The sequence below is a fragment of the Corythoichthys intestinalis genome, chromosome 21 (genome assembly GCF_030265065.1).
Source record: "Corythoichthys intestinalis isolate RoL2023-P3 chromosome 21, ASM3026506v1, whole genome shotgun sequence".
In the NCBI taxonomy this organism is placed as follows: Eukaryota; Metazoa; Chordata; class Actinopteri; order Syngnathiformes; family Syngnathidae; genus Corythoichthys; species Corythoichthys intestinalis.
Genome location: NC_080415.1, coordinates 13,451,543 through 13,472,245, shown reverse-complemented (window position 1 = coordinate 13,472,245; position 20,703 = coordinate 13,451,543). Strand labels below are relative to the sequence as shown.

Here is a 20,703-nt window from a genome sequence, read left to right as displayed (position 1 = left end):
CTAATCGATGATGTCAATGATATTTTCTGCCAGTTGTGTGCACTTTTGGCTCTAAGTACGCCCACTCAACTTTCCAAGCGAGCCGCAGTTACACCGTCCCACTCGTGTATCCAATTACATGCAGACACTCGCTCATTCATTTACGTCCAGATCCCTACATGGTGTTACAAGCAGTAGGCGCTTGTCGAACTTCAACGCCATTTCATGTAACTAGAGGCAGCTTTATTTTTTTATTTTATTTTTTTTTAAAAGGATTCACATTTAGTGTTAGCTGAGCTACATACAGTAGTCGGGCTTCAGCTATAGTTAGGGTATCAGATTCAGATTTTACACTAGTGTTAGGGTTCAACGATGGGGAGGTTTTCAAATGACATTTTCAAGATCGCATTGGGGCTGCCAACAACAAGTCATGGTTTTAAATAAGGAAGTTTGTACTAAACTTGTAGTCGTGTGTTATGTAAGGTTTTCATTGCTTTTTGTCAGTTTGTTCATTTCAGTGCAAAAGGGATCGCATCATATTTGATTCAGGGGTCTAATGGAGTGTTAACGTTATGCTCAACAGATTCAGCGGGTGAACATTTGGCCACTGATTAAATGTGTCGCAGGCGTCTGCTGTGAAGCAATGTAAAATGAACTCTGAATGTTATTTACATCTTAACATGCTAATTGGCACCTTACTAGAGACTATTTTCTACTAAATTGAGGGACACTCACGTGGTGAGGAGACCGCGAGACTGCTTGGCGAGTCCAAGACAAGCCAGCAGGCAGATGGCGAGATCGAGCGTGAGGAGCAGCAGGTAGCCCAGCCACCTGGGACACAAAAATGATATTAGCGTGCAGCTGTAGGCTAAAAACGCAGATAGTTACTACAGTATACTGTAAGAGCATTAGAGTGACATTGACACTTTTTTTACCCCTTCAAATTATGTCTATAATAATAATAATGATACACATTGATCCCTCATTTTTCGCGGTTAATAGGGACCGCTCCCACCCCCCACCCTCGAGATAGTCGAAATCCGCGAAGTAGAGGTGTAGCATAGAGTTCATAATGATCGACGGGTCAGATTCCGCCTTCACTGCACAACGCCTTTAAGTTGGGGGCCGCACTACAGTCCGCTTAAGTTATTCGGTCGCAGAGTGAACACATGCAGTGATCCATCACCTGATTTAGGATTGAAAAATTACGATAGCTGTACCGCATACAAACAAGGTAATTATTATATTTTTCGTACCATGCATGCATTTTGAAACGTTGTGAAAAAAATCAATGGGAGAAATTAACCGCTACGGACTAGCATCATTCTTCGACATATTTACGTAAAGTTAATGCAAACTGCCCGTTTTTTTTTTGTTTTATTTTTTTTTGCTTTTAACCAAGAATCGAGACTCTTTTACGTCCATATCCATAAAGAATTCAGGGATTTATTCACAATAATTTTCAACGGAAAAAGCTCTTTGTTTACATATGGCGGCTGCTAATATCCTTATAGACTAGCCTCATAGCTCGCAATATTTATGCAAAATAAATGCTACCTGCACGTTTTTTTGCTTTTACTAAAGATTCGAGACCATTTTACGTCTACATCTATAAAGAATTCAGGGATTTAAGCATTTATTCACAAGAATTTTCAATGGAAATAGCCATTGTGGCAGCCCCCTTATCACAACAAATAGATAAGAGACTAGGATCGTAGTTTGACATATTTACACTACCGTTCAAAAGTTTGGGAATGTACGTAAAATTAATGTTAACTGCACGTTTTTTGTTTTTGTTTTTTTTGTTGTTGCTTTTAACCAAGAATCGAGACTGTTTCACGTCCACATCTATAAAAAAAATTGTGGATTTAAGCATTTATTCACAAGAATTTTCACCAGAAAAGCTCAGTTTACATAAGGTGGCCGCTAGCTACATTTACAAACAGACTAGCATTGTACTTCGACATGATTAGGTAAAATAAATGCTAACTGCACATTTTTTTTTTTTTTTTTTTGCTTTTAACCAAGAATCGAGACTGTTTTACGTCCATAGCTATAAAGAATTCAGGGATTTAAGCATTTATTCACAAGAATTTAACGAAAAAAAGCTCTTTGTCTGTGATTCCACTCGGTCAGCTTTGACGGCCTCGGCAACAATGCAGGGCCCCTATTTATAGGCCCTGCGCCCCGTGTCCTGTCTATACATTATGAAGTCTATGGTTGAAGCTTATTTACGTAAAAAAAATAAATAAATAATAATAATAAAAATTATAATAGTAAAACAGATTTTAAAAAATTTGTTCGATGTATTTTATTGTGTTGAATCCATTTAGTTAGCATTGGGAAGAGATACATATAACACATGTTTTTCCTTTTTCCCCAAAGTATAACCCTTTATTAAATGCTTCATTGAGTGAGTCCTCTCAAATCAACTCATGCTGCTTAGAACAGCATACAACACAACGAGCTGCCATAGCGACTACAGCCAATGTTTAACAAGTTAAACGAGGCGGCGTGTTTGAAAAGTAGGACTCTGGCAAGTTCAAAGAAGCTCCCTTGTCACTCATTGTTAACTTTAACTAGCTGTTGCTGCCTGGTGAAAAAGAAAAGCTTCAGGAGGGAGAGTGAGAGGCTGTACGTGATCGGATAGGACATCTCTATAAAATCCTGCATTTTTTTTTTTTTTTAAGTTGAAAAAAAATAATCTGCAATAGACTGAGGGCATGATGTTTGAAGCGATCACGGTAAACCAAGATTGGGATTTCAAATGGGGTTGCAAGCCAGGGCTACTTTCAAAGATTACTCACCTGTAGTACTCCACGTTGGCCACCAGGTTGGCTATAGACGCCACGTTCATGCTGCTCAAGTCTGGCAAACCAACCAGTTGCTGCACGACGTTTTGGGCAATCTGCTTCATTACTTGCAGCGTCTGCACATATTGAGGGCTTATAGCGAAGATCTCTTCCAGTCTGTCCAGATGCTGTTTAAGCTTGCTGTTCACAATGTCCTTGGTGGTGTTCACCTGCAGCTCACAACAAAAAAGACCACAATAAGATGGACGGATTGCACTGTAATCAGCTTTTACACATTTTCAAAATAATAACATGTTTGCGATCACTGTATCGGCCCACGTTTAAGAATAAGTCACATGTTGCTTTACCTGACAGTACTATCTAGCTACACGTAGCATCAGCGAGACCAATAGTGTTTACTGCGTTGAACTGGCAGCTAATGAAGCCTTGGAGGAAGACGGCAAACTGCCGAATTTACTTGACACGAGTGCTTCCCGGGCTTTAATTATAGCGGCTGACTTTGCTTGGAGGGAGCACTTGTTTACGAGGAAATGGCGAGACGTGATAATTAAAAAGGCTAATAAATGCTCCCCTTCAGCTGGAAGTGCTTAGCGCCTAATAGAGAGGCCAGTTGTATTGTTGTGTGAGCCATTAGTTGATATTTCCATCGTGTAGTCTCCCGAAAAGTCAATTGAGCTCACAAATTCCTCCACCGCTGGCACATTTTACTAGTGAATGTCAGTCCAATTCTGACCAGTACAAGAAATTTCAAGGTTTTCTTACTCACACATAAATTAAACATGAGCCGCATTCTAATAATGAAAATACAATTGTGACACAACTGAACAAGAGCTTGCTGCTGTATGTGTTTAAATCTGCTCCATGTAAAGATCAGCAATTAGATGTTTATACTATTGTTTTGTATGCTAAACATTAAGACTTGTCGCAATATAGCGGAAAACAGACAAGGCTGAAAAAGCAGTTTCTGCTCTTGCACCCCTCTTTAAAATAAACTGCTGTATTTAAAAGAACTTTTGTGTTTGATAGAACAAAATGTTTATATGCTGCCATAGCAGTTCCATGGCGCATTAAGGCCCCAAACTATTTTTAATGTGTCCGTTTTACCCTGGAGACCCCCGTTTACAGACACCGCGCAACCACTTTTGTTTCAACCCAGCCATAGTAGCCAAAGTAGCTAACTAATTATATTTTTTATTTGAAATGTCTGTCATTTTAGCTTAGAATAATTGGTGTTAAACTTGTATAGCACTTTTCCACCTTTCAAGGCCCTCAAAGCACTTTACATTTTCTCGCCATCCACCTACTGGTGACACAGCACCAGGAGCAATTTGGGGTTTAGTATCTTGCTCAAGGATACTTACACGAGTTCAACAGAGCAGAGAATTGAACCCACAACCTCTGGGTTGGGGGACAACTACTATAACACTGAGACACGCCACTCCACCCATTAATTGATGTCTCATATTTAGTTTAAAAAAAAGTACTACTTTAAAAAATTATTCACTCTCATATTTTAAACTTTTAAACAAATTACGTCACGATGAAAAAAAGTGTCTGTAAATAGGTAACGGATTATACCTCATAACTATCGCTTAATTGTAATTTTGTGTGTGTGTGTGTGTGTTACTGTCGCATTTTCACCGATATTTTAGATGATAAATAATTGATACAAACAAATAATTGAAAAAAAAAAATTTAAAAGGGTAAATACTGTATATGGAAAAAGAAAATCTCGACCACTCCTCGATGTCTGCGATTTCTGCATCGCGATCCTTGTTATATTACCATGTTTCACCCATAAAATCCCCCAAAAATCCGGCTGTGGTCATTCACAGCTGTGTCATGACACTTGGTGGTACATGCTACATGGAGTTTTTGGAGCGAAACAAGGTACGTAAGTATCTGATATAATCTCGTTAAAAACATGGCTTTAATTATGCTATCTCATGCTCTCACCTACAGTTATGGTTTCGCTGTTTAAATTTTCCTTTTTTAAAAATGCCCTCCTGTTCAAAATTTTTCCTCCTCCAAAAAATTAAGATTTTAAGCCTTCCAAAAGAGTATCACATATGCATATAGGACAATTTTGAAATTTGGCCAAATTGGGAGTCTCAGAGCGGAACTTCAAGTCATGAGACATTATATCGCCGACTAAAATTAGTTATCATGATTGGCCTACTAAACATACAATTGTATGCTTCATGTTTGCCAGGCCCCATTCACTATTATTTCGACAAGACAAACCCCTGCTGCAGCAACCCGTGTAAGAATCTAATCTCAAACGTCCGAGGTTGAGTGGAGGAAGGGATCCACGCCGATGGAGCCAAGATATGATTTTCCCATAGGATTTCTTCTGAGCGCGATGGTTGAAGCAATAATTGGCTGTGAGTTAGGTCGGAGCGCAAAGCAATTTGATGCTGTGATTTTATCTTGACAAGCTGTACACAAACAAAGAATGCTAGAAAGCAGACTTGACATTTGGGCAAGAATTGGAAATTTGCTGCCTCATGATCTTTTAGCCACATTGGTTGGGGGAGGGGGTGGCGCAATGTTGAAGACAGCAAAATTATAGTTTTGAAATCCAAAATAGCTCCAGCTTTGATATAAAATGTCAAACTTTTATGCATGGAAGCTATTGACTTTTGTGCGTCCTGTCATGAAATATCCACCGACAAAATTGAATTGCTTGACTACAAAAAAAAAAAAAAAAAAAATTGAATTGCTTGACTAAGATTGAAAACTTATGGAGCCCCTAAAGGGACACATTTTAAATAAATTTAAAATAAATTAAATAACTACTGGTGCATGCCAGATTATTTCTGGTGCGCATCAATAACAATCTGGTAAACATTAGCATTATATAGCATTTAAGCTAGCGGAGCTTTTCTAAGCAAGTTAGCCAATTGTTGTAAACATTACCAGTATATACAGTGTTGTAATCTGATTACTTTTGTTCAGTAACGAGTAATCTAACGCGTTTATTTTTCGAAGCCAGTAATGTGATTAAAGCTAGTTTCCTTAGTGCCTGTGCGTTACTATTTTGTTGTTGCCTCATAATGTATGTAGAATAAAGAATACTGTAGTCATGTACAAGGAGCATTTCGATTACATTCTCGCAGTCGGACATCCGGGCATTAATGACGTCACCAGCCACAACAAAGTGTCGCCATATTGAAATGGGGGCAAAACACGAGTCACAAGCAGTTGCTCTGTCGTGCATAGCACAAACGCGTTGAACATTTATCTTATTTGCGGTCTTTTTTTCCGTCGGAATGACTCAAAGTTGCCGTGTTGCGGGTTGTAACACAAGGAAGAGTTCGGAGCCACATTTGAAGTTCTTCATTCTTCCTCGTGAGAAGAAAAGGACAAGCAAATAACTGAAAGCAATCAATCAAGGAACAGTAAAAGAAGAAGGTTCCGTGGACCATTCTCACCAGTGGGAACCTAAATGCAGGCACATTTACGTTTGCAGCCAACATTTTATTACTGGTGAGTAAACTTTAATCGATTTTTTTTTTTTTGCCTCAGTTAGCTGCTAGGATTCAATAGACTAGGCAGTGGTTATTATTACCGTAACCGACAACTCGCAAAGCATTATTTTTCTTTTGCCGTGAACTGCTCTGATTGGTCAATCGGGATATTATTGGACTAGTGGAAATTGGTTATTTTGCCGTGACGTGCTCACGGCTAAATTACGCCTCGAGGCGAATTACCGGTTACGGCAGAAATAATCACTCCGTATATACTACCAGTTTTCTTAGTTCCACACGGTACATATTCCACGTAATTGATAAAGGTCATTTTACCGGGTGACTTTATGAGGTAGTTGTAGATGTTTCCGAACTCCACTGCAGGCAATTCCTTTAGATTGTTTATCCAGCTATCAGCTGCGACTTTGTATGGGCAGATTTGCAGGCCAATACAAACTAATTTTAAGTTGTATCGCCTCCTCACGTCTGTTGGCAGTGACTCGTGATAATAATAAGTCATGTTTAAGACGTTTTTATGAAAAAAAGACGCAAAACACAGCTGAAATATATGAATTTCAGACAACGTTTGTCTACGGATGTTTACCTGTGCGTGTCCCCATCTCAAAATGGCGACACGTTGCTATGCGAGATGATGTCATCGTGACATCACGCAGACTGCGAGAATGTTGCTCTTGAGTTTGGGAGTGACATTGCATGTCACGTTTTCTCATTGGGAAAAAAATAAACGGGTCACGTGTATTACCATGCTGTGAGCGCTGTCGGCGGCCGACAAACAACATAGCCTGGCCTCAGGATGCTAACAGTGGAAGACGTAGGAGAAGAACCACAAACGGCTGCATTTGCTCATTGGACATACAGCCATGACTTCACATTTCTCTCCAGTAAAGATCACAAAAAACATCCCCGTGCGTCGCAAACTTTGCACTGGCACTACTATTGTAAATTCTCACTGAAGATATCAAACCTATGAACGAACATGTGGAATGATGTACTTGGCAAAAAAAAAAAAAAAAAACTGAAAATAGGTTTTGTATTCTGCATTCTTTAAAGTATCCACCCTTGAGGTGTGTCCAAACGTTTGGCCTATACTGTGTGTGTGTAGGCCTATATATATATACACACACGTGTATATACGTATATATACGTACATACCTGTCAACCAGAGGCCGTTAGCCATCTTACAAATAGTGACGTATGCCCTTACAAATTGGTGACTAATCTTACGTCGTATAAAGCGTGCAATATGAAACAAAAATAAAACTCAGTTTTTAAAATAATATGAATTTATTGGTAATATTGTAACTGTAACGTATAACCTGGGGCAATCAAAGAACAATCAATATCTTCAGCTACATCATGATTACTAAAATTTAAAAGTGACTTTTGTGACAATTGGATGTAGCACTTTTGGAAATTTCTATCATGTCTTGATGGCTGCACTTCATGGCACTTCAGCTCACAATTCAGTTTGACCTGAAGGTAGTTCATTAGTGTGTCCAATTATAAATTAAAAAGGTCAATTGATAAAATTAACTTACCGATGCAATCTTTGAGTCAGAGAACATTTCTTTTGCTAATTCTGAGAATATATATATATATATATATATATATATATATATACACTCACCGGCCACTTTATTAGGTACACCTGTCCAACTGCTCGTTAACACTTAATTTCTAATCAGCCAATCACATGGCGGCAACTCAGTGCATTTAGGCATGTAGACATGGTTTAAGACAATCTCCTGCAGTTCAAACCGAGCATCAGTATGGGGAAGAAAGGTGATTTGAGTGACTTTGAACGTGGCATGGTTGTTGGTGCCGGAAGGGCTGGTCTGAGTATTTCAGAAACTGCTGATCTACTGGGATTTTCATGCACAACCATCTCTAGGGTTTACAGAGAATGGTCCGAAAAAGAAAAAATATCCAGTGAGCGGCAGTTCTGTGGGCGGAAATGCCTTGTTGATGCCAGAGGTCAGAGGAGAATGGTTAGACTGGTTCGAGCTGATAGAAAGGCAACAGTGACTCAAATAACCACCCGTTACAACCAAAGTAGGCAGAAGAGCATCTCTGAACGCACAGTACGTCGAACTTTGAGGCAGATGGGCTACAGTAGCAGAAGACCACGCCGGGTGCCACTCCTTTCAGCTAATAACAGGAAACTGAGTCTACAATTTGCACAAGCTCATCGAAATTGGACAATAGAAGATTGGAAAAATGTTGCCTGGTCTGATGAGTCTCGATTTCTGCTGCGACATTCGGATGGTAGGGTCAGAATTTGGCGTCAACAACATGAAACCATGGATCCATCCTGCCTTGTATCAATGGTTCAGGCTGGTGGTGGTGGTGTAATGGTGTGGGGAATATTTTCTTGGCACTCTTTGGGCCCCCTGGTACCAACTGAACATTGTTGAAACGCCACAGCCTACCTGAGTATTGCTGCTGACCATGTCCATCCCTTTATGACCACAATCTACCCAACTTCTGATGGCTACTTTCAGCAGGATAATGCGCCATGTCATAAAGCCGGAATCATCTCAGACTGCTTTCTTGAACATGACAATGAGTTCACTGTACTCAAATGGCCTCCACAGTCACCAGATCTCAATCCAATAGAGCATCTTTGGGATGTGGTGGAACGGGAGATTCGCATCATGGATGTGCAGCCGACAAATCTGCACCAACTGTGTGATGCCATCATGTCAATATGGACCAAACTCTCTGAGGAATGCTTCCAGCACCTTGTTGAATCTATGCCATGAAGAATTGAGGCAGTTCTGAAGGCAAAAGGGGGTCCAACCCGTGACTAGCATGGTGTACCTAATAAAGTATATATATGGCGGAAAACACAGACAAGGCTGAAAAAGCAGTTTATGCGAGCATCGTCGTGCTGAATCTGTGAGCCGAAGCTAACTTTATTACAGTAGCATGGCGTCCTGCTTGTTGGTAGTTGACGCCGTGCTCACGTGACTAGATAGGTATGAGAGAACTTATATCTAGCGAACCTTCGGCATTTTGTGGTATTTGAGGACCAAGAACCGCCACAAATGGTGGAAGTTCGCAAATGGAATGTAATACTAATAAGGCGGAAAACAGACAAGGCTGAAAAAGCAGTTTATGCTCCTGCACCCCTCTTTAAAATAAATTGCTGTGTTTTTAGCCAAAAGAACTGTTGTGTTTGATAGAAGAATGTCTATATGCTGCCATAGCAGATTCATGGTGCAATAAGCCCCCAAACTATTTTTAATTTGTCCGTTTTACCCTGGAAACCCGTTTACAGACGTCGGGCAACCGCTTTTGTTTCAACCTAGCCATAAAAAGGTAAGTAATCGTATTTATTATTCGAAATGTCTGTCATTTTTAGCTTAGAATCATTAATTGATGTCTCATGTTTAGTTAAAAAAAAAAAAAAAAAAACGACTTAAAAAAATTATTCACTGGTATATTTCAAATTTTTAAACAAATGACGTCACAATGAAAAAACTGGCGTCTGTAAAAAAAGCCACGGATATCTGCCTCTTAACTATCGCTTAATTGTATTTTTTCCCCAATATTTAGATGATAAATAATCGATCCAAATAAAAAAAATTGGAAAAAAAACAAACAAAAAACATTTAAAAGGGTGAATATATGAAAATGAAAATCTCAATTACTCCTTGATGTCTGCGATCTCTGCATCACGACCCTTGTTATATTACCATGTTTCACCCATAAAATCCCCCCAAAATCCAGCTGTGGCCATTCACAGCTGTGTCTTGACACCCAGTGACACATGCTACATGGAGTTTTTGGATCGAAAAGAGGTAAGTATGCGGTAATATCTCGTTAAAATCATGGTGTCTTTATTCATGCTGTCGCGTGCTCTCACCTCCGGTTAAGGTTTTGCTGTGTAAATTTTTATTCATTTTTTTAAAATGCCATCTTGATCAAAATTTTTCTTTCCCCAGAAAATTGAGATTTTAAGCATTTCAATGATGTATCACACATGAATGTAGGACAAGTTTGCAATTTGGCCAAATTGGGTGTCCCAGAGCGGAACTTAAAGTCACCTGAGTGTTTTCCGCCATATACTAGTATCTATTCACATACATACATACATACATACATACATACATACATACATACATACATACATACATACATACATACATACATACATACATACATACATACATACATACATACATACATCTTGACACTGTTCGTCTTCAATCTTCGGTTCAAGCTCAGTTGTTGTTGGTAGCTTTTAAAAGCTTAGGTTTTAAGAAAATCTAGATATCCATCTTGCCTCTTCAGGTGTAGTTTTCACAAAGGACAATTTCAAAGGTGCTAGTCACATGATCTGTCCGAAAAATAATTTTGACCCATTATGAAATACTTAGTAGGATTCTTGTTCATTTCCTTGGTTTTTGTTGTTTGTTTTATTGCTTTACAACTTTTATAGACAACATTTTAACGGCGAGGTCTTTATTTTAAAGAGGAAGTTCAGAATTTTTGACATTCGACTTAATCTTCAGGTTAGCGGGGGTTTAATTAGTCGTTGGAGTTGATTCTAACAAATTCCATGCAGCTTGTCAGTTATTTGTTAGTTTCAGGGCTCCGGAGTGGCTAAGCTAGTGCAAGTCAATGGTGGTTGAAATCAACTCCATCGAGTAATTAAACCCCTGCTAACTCAAAGATGAAGCCTTATCTGAAAAATTCAATTACGTGCGATGAAATTTTTCTGTTGTCATTTTTATGTTGAGGCAGCAAAAGGAGAAAAATTGGGAAAACGTAACTAATAAATTACTTTTAAAGGAACATAGTTACTTTGATACTGAAGTAATCATAAAATAACAAGATTACTTTTTTGAGGAGTAATCAGCAATTAAATTACTTTTTCAAGTAATCTGTGACAACAATGATTATATAGCATTTAAGCTAGCGGACTTTGCTATGCAAGTTAGCCAATTGTAGCATTGCTTCAATTGGCACTACAATCAATCTTTTTCATTCCTGATTGTTTCTGTTGCGCTCCAGATTGCTTAAATTTATTTTATTTCTGTCGATGTCCCTTTTAGAGGCTCCGTAGAAAACTCGTGTCGGAATGTGCCTTTTTTCTTTTCTTTTTTCTTTTTTTTTTTAGCTGTCCAGAGGGCGCGATTGGGCAAGGTTTGAGAGTTTGCAACATTCGCTGAATTTTCAGGTATTTTGAGGTCCCCGACACAGGGATGAATTTGTCACGAAAAAAAATGAAAAACCCGGCTTGGTGATGGGGCTGTAATTAAAGTTTAACTTGGAAGCTGAAGCATGTAATGAAACACGGGTGTGAAGTAACTCAAAAACAGCAACTCTCTTCACCGCCAGCGAGGGGAGCTCAGCGGAAACATGCATGTTGTTAGCCGCTTGTCTGCGTCGGGCTGCCGCAAAGTTTCTCCTCAGAGAGGAGGTCGAGCGCAGAGAAGGCTTTAATATGCCAGTAGTTCATTGAGTTCATTGTTCATTCTAAATGTAGGAAGAGAACTACAGCGCAGGGGACACACCAGGACTTAACAAGATTACATAATACAAATGTATCACTGCTGCATAAGGTAAGAATGTTCGTACACTTGGTAAACAGATATTCACTTATTGCCAAAGGTTATTTATGTATGCACTGATCCATACAGTATATACATCAAAAGTTGTATGCTTTTGTCCCATCAGGGAAATCCTTTCTTTTGACATTCTGGCCTGTGCCTCTTGACAATAAGCCTCTCTACTCTATTGACTAATCAGAATATAGATTTTTGTACGTCGCCATCAAGTGGTTCACCGCCATTACTGGGGTGTTAGCACACCTACAGCAGCCCAGCTTCAGTCAATGTAAACAGTAACGTTAGCTGCTGTTGGCTGTATGCTGCTGGAGGCGACGTCTTTGGACAGCTTTTTTTACGGGGAAAAGGCCAACTGATGAGCCAGAAGAGGAGCCTTCAACCAAGTCCATTCTGGATAATATGTGGTAAAAGCTAGTAAACGAGGAAACAAAACCGAATGCACTGAGAGCATCATACCTCGTGGCGAACCATATTGCTAAAACCCAAAAAACATTTTCCGATTGGAGAAGAATTCATGATGCCTGCGACCAAGGATATTTGCCGTCATGTTTTAGGAGAGGCCACTGTTAAAAAAAGGTTAATTCTTGGGATGTCCCGATCACATATTTTTGAACTCGAGTCCGAGTCACCTGATTTTGAGAATCTGCCAATACAGAGTCCCAATCTGATACCGAAAAAAGAAAATGTTTTTTATTTGAATAAAAGTTCCAAGCGATACAATATTGTACTTTTTACAGTACTTCCTGATTCGCTGTTTCCGGGAGTGTTGTGGCCAGAGGTGGGTAGAATAGCCCAAATTTTTACTTAAGTAAGAGTAGCGTTAATTCAAGTAAAAGTAGTTATCCAAAAAATGTACTCAAGTACATGTCAAAAGGTATTTGGTGAAAAGAATACTCAAGTAATGAGTAACCTTGTGAGTAACTTCTTACATTTTTGGTTGATTTTTTTTTTTTTAAACAATGGCATTTTTTCTATCTATATGAACTGTTGTTATAATGATACTGTACAATAACCCATTACATAACCAAATTAATACAAAGAAAAAAAAAAGTCATTGAATTTCGCTGAGTAAAAAAATGACAGAAATGAAGCATTATTCGTCCAAAGAGCATGAGTGCCTTCTAGTGGAGAAAATAGTTCTTTCTTTGAATAGTGAATAGTTCCTAATAGTTCCTTCTTAGTTACCATTATGAAATCAAAGGATCATATCTCCATTTGTCCTTGGTCAATCGGCGCCAAATAAAAATGGGGAGAACGGTATAAATCCGTGCTTTCAAATCATGTTGCAGGCAGCGCTCTATGTCAAATAATAATTAGGCCTGTCGCGATAACAAATTTTAGTGTGCGATAATTATTCTCATAAATTATTGCGATATGCGATATTATTGCGCCCCCCCCAATATTTTTTTTAACCAATTTACAATAACACAGTGAGAATACAGTATATATTAATAGATTAGGTACACCAATTTAAATGCGATAAATATTTACTCTCAAATTCAAAAATACTCTTAAAGAAATCACAACTAAAACAATAGACCATCCCTCTTAAGTAAAAATCAACAATATTGATACCGCACAGAAACACAGAATAGATAAAATGTGTTTAAAAAAAAAAAAAATTGCACTTAATAACTTAAGCATTAAGGCAAATGAAAACTTTTCCCGTCATAGCTTCTCCAATGGTGTTCCATAGGGATGCAACGATACAGTTAAGTCAAGGTTCGGTATGATTTTTGATACGGGGGACTCGATTTTGGATCCGATTCAATACATTTAATGCTCTGTAAAAAAATAACAATTATATATATATATATTTTTTTTTTTTTGCTAACGAGCAAAAATTAAATTGCCATCATATAAACATGCATTTTAGTGCATAATATTTCTGTGCTTACTTTTTACTGATATGAAAATTTTTTTTATAAAAGTGCTGAGAACAATCTTTACTGTTTGTAAAGTGAGGCAGGGCACACTGTTGATTGCTACAGCTCTCTTAGCAGCTAGGTTTACTACATGAGCAAGACATCCTATTTGTGGTCCGAATCCATCTGTGTCACGTACTGAATTAACAATATTTGCAACATTATCTATAGTCAATGGTATGGATTGATTTGGCCTTCTTAACTTCCATTCAGTCATGACAGTTTAGAATTCATCTATGTAGTATATGGACTACGTGTCCCATAATCACTCTGGGCTCACGTAGCCAATTGCATGGGACGTAGCACATCTAGTTTGCCATTTCATGATAGCTAGTGTGTGGGCGCATTGAAAAAGTTAGCAAGCGCCGCTGAAGTCACCTCTGCTCATTACTACTCACAACCAGCATTTGACAATCGACTTTCATAAACAGGACGCGTTGGAAGCACAGCGCTCTTAATTTCTCGCAGCTGTTCGTTGTCAAAGCGATGTTGTTCGTCGCAGCCAAGTCGGTAACAATGTTTTGGCGGACTTTGTTGTAAATATCCGGCGTTGTGCTGAAAAGAGTGGCCACACGTCAACAGCACCGGCGCGCCGTAGATGGTCCACAGTCACTCCGGAGCACTGACGTGGCCGGTATACGTTGAACAATAGGATATAATGGGAACGATTGGCTCCGGCGCTAGTTTTTGCCGGACCTGGAACGAAGATGCATTTTGCGCAGTTGGTAACGAGGAATCCGAACTTTTAACAGCACGCGAGGCGATAAATCGCAGCGGAAAAATTACCGCCTTCTTTTTTATATATCGCGCGATAAATGGAATTATTGCATATTGCGACAGGCTTAATAATAATACATTTAAACTATACTTAATAAATAATATAACAAAATACTTCATTTTTTACGGTTCTTTAAAGACGCAATGTGGTTGAACAGGCTGGTGTGATCATAGAACTGCAAGCTTGTGTCTGATTGGTATAATGGAGTCATGATTATTGTTGCGATGTCTCATTGGTGAAACTGGTAGAGCTACTCTTGCCATTGCAGGCACACACACACACAAAAAATCTAATATGCAGAATAAAGAGGAAAATTCTAACGACTCTTGTGTAGCCCAAAGTAGTGAAGTAAGAGTAGAGTTTTTTCTTCACAAATCTACTAAAGTAAAAAGTATGGCTTTGTACTTCTAAGAGTAGTTTTACTTTTTCAAAAAGTTACTCAAGGAAATGTAACGGAGTACATGTAACGCGTTACTACCCAGCTCTGGTTGCTGCTTATATAACGTATATATTTTTGTATCTTTTGGCAATGGCATCGTATTTCTGTATTATTTTGTTACTTTTTAGCCCTTAAAAAGTAAAAAATACATATAAATTAAGCCTGAATGATATAACAATGTGATATATATTGCCAAGGCTCCACACTTACTTTTTGCATTGGTTGCACCTAACTCTTTTCTTCAGGTGCACCAATACAAAATGTAGGCGCACGGAGCTGTGAGGTGGACGTGCTAACCACTGTCCCACCATACCCCCTTCATAATATGAATTATTCTTAAACAAAAATAAGGTAGGAAAATGCTTGTCTATATTAAATGCTTCATTGAGTGAATGCACTCAAATTCACTCACGCTTTGACACTCAAGCTACCGAGAACAGCCTCTCACTTAAATGAGTTGCCACAGACTGGTGTGTAACACACTAAAAGATGATTGACACATTGTTGAGCTACCGAGCCTTCTCTCACTAGATCAAAGCTACAAACCTGTCAATCATCGTTAACTTTTAATACCAAACACTAGCTGGTGATCAAGAAAAAAACAAGTTTGGTCACACTGCTTAGCTAGCAGGAGGGAGGTGAGAGGCTGTATTAGCACGAAGCAGAAAAACAAATACTGTATATTTTTTTAATATTAAAAACCCAATTCTTTTCACCGACTCTGATCCTCTGAAAAATGGTGCGATCGGCCAGATTTCTGATCACATGATCAGATCGTGACATCCTTAGTTAATTCAGCATATGGTGAGTTACATTTTCCCTGCACTTAATGTTCATTTTTAGCCCCGTTGTGTTATTTTATATTTACTGTAATTTTCTGCCACACACCGCCGGTTTATGAAAAAAAAAGGTCCACATTACACCGGTCCGTGGTGCAAAAAAGGTTGGGGACAACTGTCTTAGAAGATCGCTAAGACTGCTTTCTGTACATATTGTCTTAGAAGCTTGCTTGCAAGAATATAAAGGAAAAGTACACTACTTGGCATTTTCCAGTGTTTATTACTGTAATACTCATACAGTAAAATACTGCCATAGCATTCGCACCTATGCCTAGTACTTTGCCTCCAATTCACACAACATCGATTCTTTACCTGCACAAATGTGACTAAAAACCTAGGCACGCATGAATATTCGAACAGAATGGGAAAACCAAAGTCACTTTTAATACCCCCTATTAAATTGGGGTTTTAATCAGAGGTTAAGGTTTCAAAGTAGAAGTATGTATTGAAAAAAAAAAAAACACAATTTTTTTAAAGACAGGATTCAGGTTCCAAGGCTGGGTTTTATATTAGCGTGTGTAGCCTGCATAAGAACAATCACAGCCTCTCAAAACATCCATGGACTGAAATCTTACAGCCTTTCCACAAATTAGGCACATCAACTGCAGACCAGTAGAGCCAAACGCCATTGATTTGCCTTTAATACGCAGTTTGAAAAAGGGGCCCCAAAGCTTCTTCCCTGACAATGAACACCACCAGATGACGGCCAAGCCCCTCTCAAAATCACTGAGTTAATATTAGTGGTGTTCGGTTAAAGTGCAGAGTATTAAAAGCAACCTTTTTTGGCCGCTCTCCATCTTCATGCTTCATTTTGAAAAGAGGTTGTTCCTCAAGACATCATCAGCATATCTTTCAGACTGTGGCCAATCCAGGTCTTGCCTCCGTCAAAGCATGTCAACAAAGGAGTGCGGCCTTTCTCCAATTCCAGTCGAAGCTCCAAATTGTTCCCAATTCCGCCCTCATTATAAGCATTTTCTTTCCCGGGGGGAACCGTAGCACACTGGGCTCTTTGTCCTGCTTAAGAAGACCACTTCTTAACAGTCTATAGATGCATGTGTCTGGTGCACTTCCTTCAGAAAACCACCGAGCATGGGATTCCGAAAAAAGAATGTCACATCCAATTACGCGCCAGTTGGGAGTTCACATATTCACACCGTTTCCGACAAACTGAGTTGTGCTTGTTGCTTCGCTCTACAGACATAAACATGAAGAAGAGTTTCAAGTTAGATGTTAAAATTTAAAATTTAGGCTTTAATTTTGGGTTAGGATTTTAATGGAAAAGTCCTGTAAAAGATGGTTGCTCAAAGAATTCATATTTGGAGTTAAGGGTCTGAAAATATATCATAGTGGGATATGTCATGATAACTTGGATTCCAAAAGGTTATCGATGTATTCCTTCCAAGAATCAAACTAGATTGGACGTCTAGTGCCATCACTGGCATTTGCAGTCAATCTTCCCGGTTTTAGGGGCATTTACAGTTCTATTCCTGTTCAGTTAAGCACAATTAACTGAAAGTTAACCATAAATCCCCAAAAATCAACAGGAAGTGGCTGAAAATCATCAGGAAAATGCCTTAAATGCCCCCAAATTATCTCTTAGGTCTCCACTGACAGCCATAGATTAGGGATTTTTTAAACACCCTTAAAGACCAAATGTGAAGTAATTTCATAAAATGCCAAATAGGGTCACAATTAAAGTAATTAAAGATTGTCCAACAAATAAAGCATGAAAAAAAATTATATGTTATATATCTGACAAAATAATCGTGTTTCCGAAGTTTGAGCCTGAGAGGGGACAAACCCGGAAGTAATACGTCACACCGAGAACAGCAATGGCAGCGCTCCATACGGCCGCCATACAAAGTGCTTCAAACAATGATTCAAACAGCGATATAAGCGATAGATCGACCGCAAGTGAGGAGATCCAAGTTTTTGAAGAGTTGGAGGAAGAGGAGGAGGTTGGAATTTTATGTTGGACCTAACATGTATTAGCCAGACGCTAATCAGGATGCAAACAATATGCCCAGACTACCTGACATGGAATGGAGATAAGACCCATCGAGATTACAAGATTGGTAAGATAGAGGCTGTTATTATTTTCATGATTTGAAGCATGTCAGGTAAATAAACCACATACTATTGCCTTGGATAAAAGAAAAGTTTTGACGAATCCCCGATCATGTTGTGGACGTTAGTTTTTATTTACCTGACATGTTTCGGCGAACACTTCCGCCTTCGGACCCTCTGACCAAGGCGGAAGTGTTCGCCGAAACATGTCAGGTAAATAAACCACCTACTACTGCCTGGGATAAAAGAAAAGTTTTGACGAATTTATAAGTGTAGGCAAAATGAACTCAATACAACTATGATCGGGGATTGCCACGAGTTAGCTTTCGGCTAACGTCGCTAGCTTCTACTGTTCATTCCACAAAACAATCGGGGTTTTGCCTTGAATTACCTTTCGGCTGATATCGCTACCTTCTACTGTTCGTTCCACAACAGTTGGCAGCTCTGCTTTGACAAAGTCATTAGTCATCTATCCAAAAATCACACTTACTTTTTTGCAAATCCTTGATCATAAGCAGACGGATTAAGGAAGCAGGCACCTTCGAAGTGTTTGTAGTGGAGAACACTACTCGGCGATGGCGTGAAATTCATTCGCTTCATGTGAACGAAAGATGTCCATTTACGTGCCGTGCTATCCTTTGGCCACTCATACAACTTTTCTTTAGATTGAGAACAATACATCGCCACACACCGCCGTGGCATCTTACAGAGAAGCAATACTGTTCTATGGCGGACTTCCCTCGCAGTTCTCTGTGTGACGTAATTTCCGAAGATTGTCGAAGAATAGCATTTTCGTTGTCAAGGGCGTTGCTATGGGTTAAACAAAGAATCTGGAAGGGTTGCGTTAAAAAAACATAACGAAAATATGCATATCATTGTTTAGCCATTGAAATTATTCAAAAACATGGTTGGCCAACCTTACTTCACATTTGGTCATTTAATTTAAATACTTCTCTAAATGGATACTGTTCGCTTGATTGAGCTCCAAACTACTCATGCACAGGCTCAAATGCATTCTGCTCTGGAGTGACGATGCGACGGGGGACATCAAGGTAAAGCAACTTCAGAACGAGCGTGTAGCAGCGATGAAGTTTTTTTTTTTTTTTCTTCCTTCATTTAATAATGTATACTTTTAGACAAGGTGCAGAGAACCATCATGTGTGACTAACACTTCCAAGCATTTTCAAAGACTATGCAAAATTCAAGCATTTTTAAACCTTGAAAACGCGACAGGAAAATCCAAGCATTTGCAAGGATTTCAAGGACCTTTACAAATCTTCAACAGAAAACGCGTGACATTTGGCTTTAAAAAAACAGAACAAAATATACTGTAAGTTACAATACTTTTAGTAAGAACAGCATCCTCTTAAACATCAGTGGACCATAACCTTGTTAATTATCTTTCTACTGAATAGTACTGTGCACTACTATTAACTTTGTAATGAAAACACATTTAATCAGCTTAAACACAGAAATGTGTCTCACTTCACTGCGTTGTACCCACCAGGATGCTCAAGCCGCTCACTGTGTTGTTGACATTGTAAATCGAGTATGTCACTTGGTAGATGCCGTCGTTGGTCTCGCTGTTGCCGTAGAAACCCACACCCACGGCCACGCTGTGGAAGAGGCACAGTCAGTTGTCCATTTGTCAGATTTGAGTTCAGCAGGGCAGCGACAGGATGAACTCAAGTACTTTTTGTTTGGCTTTTTTACAATGTGGTGACAGAAGGAAATTAATAATACCAACAGAAAACATTATGTTGACATAGCAGCAATTCAAATTTTAAATTAACGTTTAAATTAGGGATGTCCCGATCACATATTTTTGTCAGAGTCCGAATAAGTTCAAAACATGTTACTCTTCCACCGTGCAGCCTTCATATGGTGAAATTTTTTTCAAACAAGAATAACGTAGAAAAAAAATCTCGTCTTTATCAAATGCTCTCTAGAGAGAGTCCACTCAAATCCACTTCCGTTTTGACGCTCTCGCTGCTGAGAACAGCCCCTCAATTACACAATGAGATGCCACAGCACACTTATGACTGAGCTGCAAGTTTAACGATGATTGACACATTTGTGCCTTTGATCGTAGAGCTACCAAGCTTCCCTGACAAGATCAAAGCTACAAACCTGTCAATCATCAGTAACTTTAAGTACCAAACGCAAGCTGCACTGGACAGTTTGGCCGCACTGCTTAGCAGGAGGGAGGGTGTGGTGCGGTATGAGCATGAAGTAGAAAAACATATTTGGAAAGTGGACAAAAAGTGTTCACACTGCGCCAACCGAAGTTTCTGAGTTTCATCATGTGGACAAAAGGCGCACTCATGCATCAGACAAACATAAGAGGAAATATCTCCCACCTGCGATGGGGGGGAGTGTGGAGCGTCACAGTGTGGTGCAGTGATGCTCTACGTAATGTAGCATAGAATTATTTTTACATGTTAAACTGTATATAGATTTTCTTTTATTACTGTATTTTATTTTGCAATGATAATATAACCAGTGTTGTTAATAATGGTGTTAAAATATAATGACATTATTTTCTTCAGGAGTGAGTAATCTAATTAATTACTTTTCTCATCTTGACAACGCCATTACTTTTACTGAGGCGGGAAAGGCGTGTGTTACTATGCGATACGATGTTGGTTGACTGACACGAGAAAAGTCTGAAAAAGACGGACTCACGGAGACGAGAGAGCAGAGCAGGAGTGGGGAGGAGGAAGGGAGTGTGACGCCGTTGCAAACGCGATGCTACTATGCCAAGTGGCTCCAATAATACCTGACTGTAGCCGATAG

The 20,703-nt window shown here is 39.1% G+C and overlaps 1 protein-coding gene across 6 annotated transcripts in view; it reads right to left on the bottom strand.

Annotated features, from left to right (window-relative positions):
• ttyh2 (tweety family member 2) overlaps positions 1-20,703 on the bottom strand; it is a 110,832-nt gene that overhangs the window by 41,185 nt on the left and 48,944 nt on the right. For 5 of the 6 annotated variants that reach the window (XM_057826001.1, XM_057826002.1, XM_057826003.1 and 2 more), the window contains exons 3-5: positions 19,412-19,523; positions 2,787-3,001; positions 715-810 (exon numbers count right to left, since the gene is read on the bottom strand). In XM_057826001.1, the coding sequence (XP_057681984.1) occupies positions 715-810; positions 2,787-3,001; positions 19,412-19,523 (423 nt within the window). The remainder of the gene's footprint in view (positions 1-714; positions 811-2,786; positions 3,002-19,411; positions 19,524-20,703) is intronic. The other variant, XM_057826005.1, reaches the window with a different exon arrangement.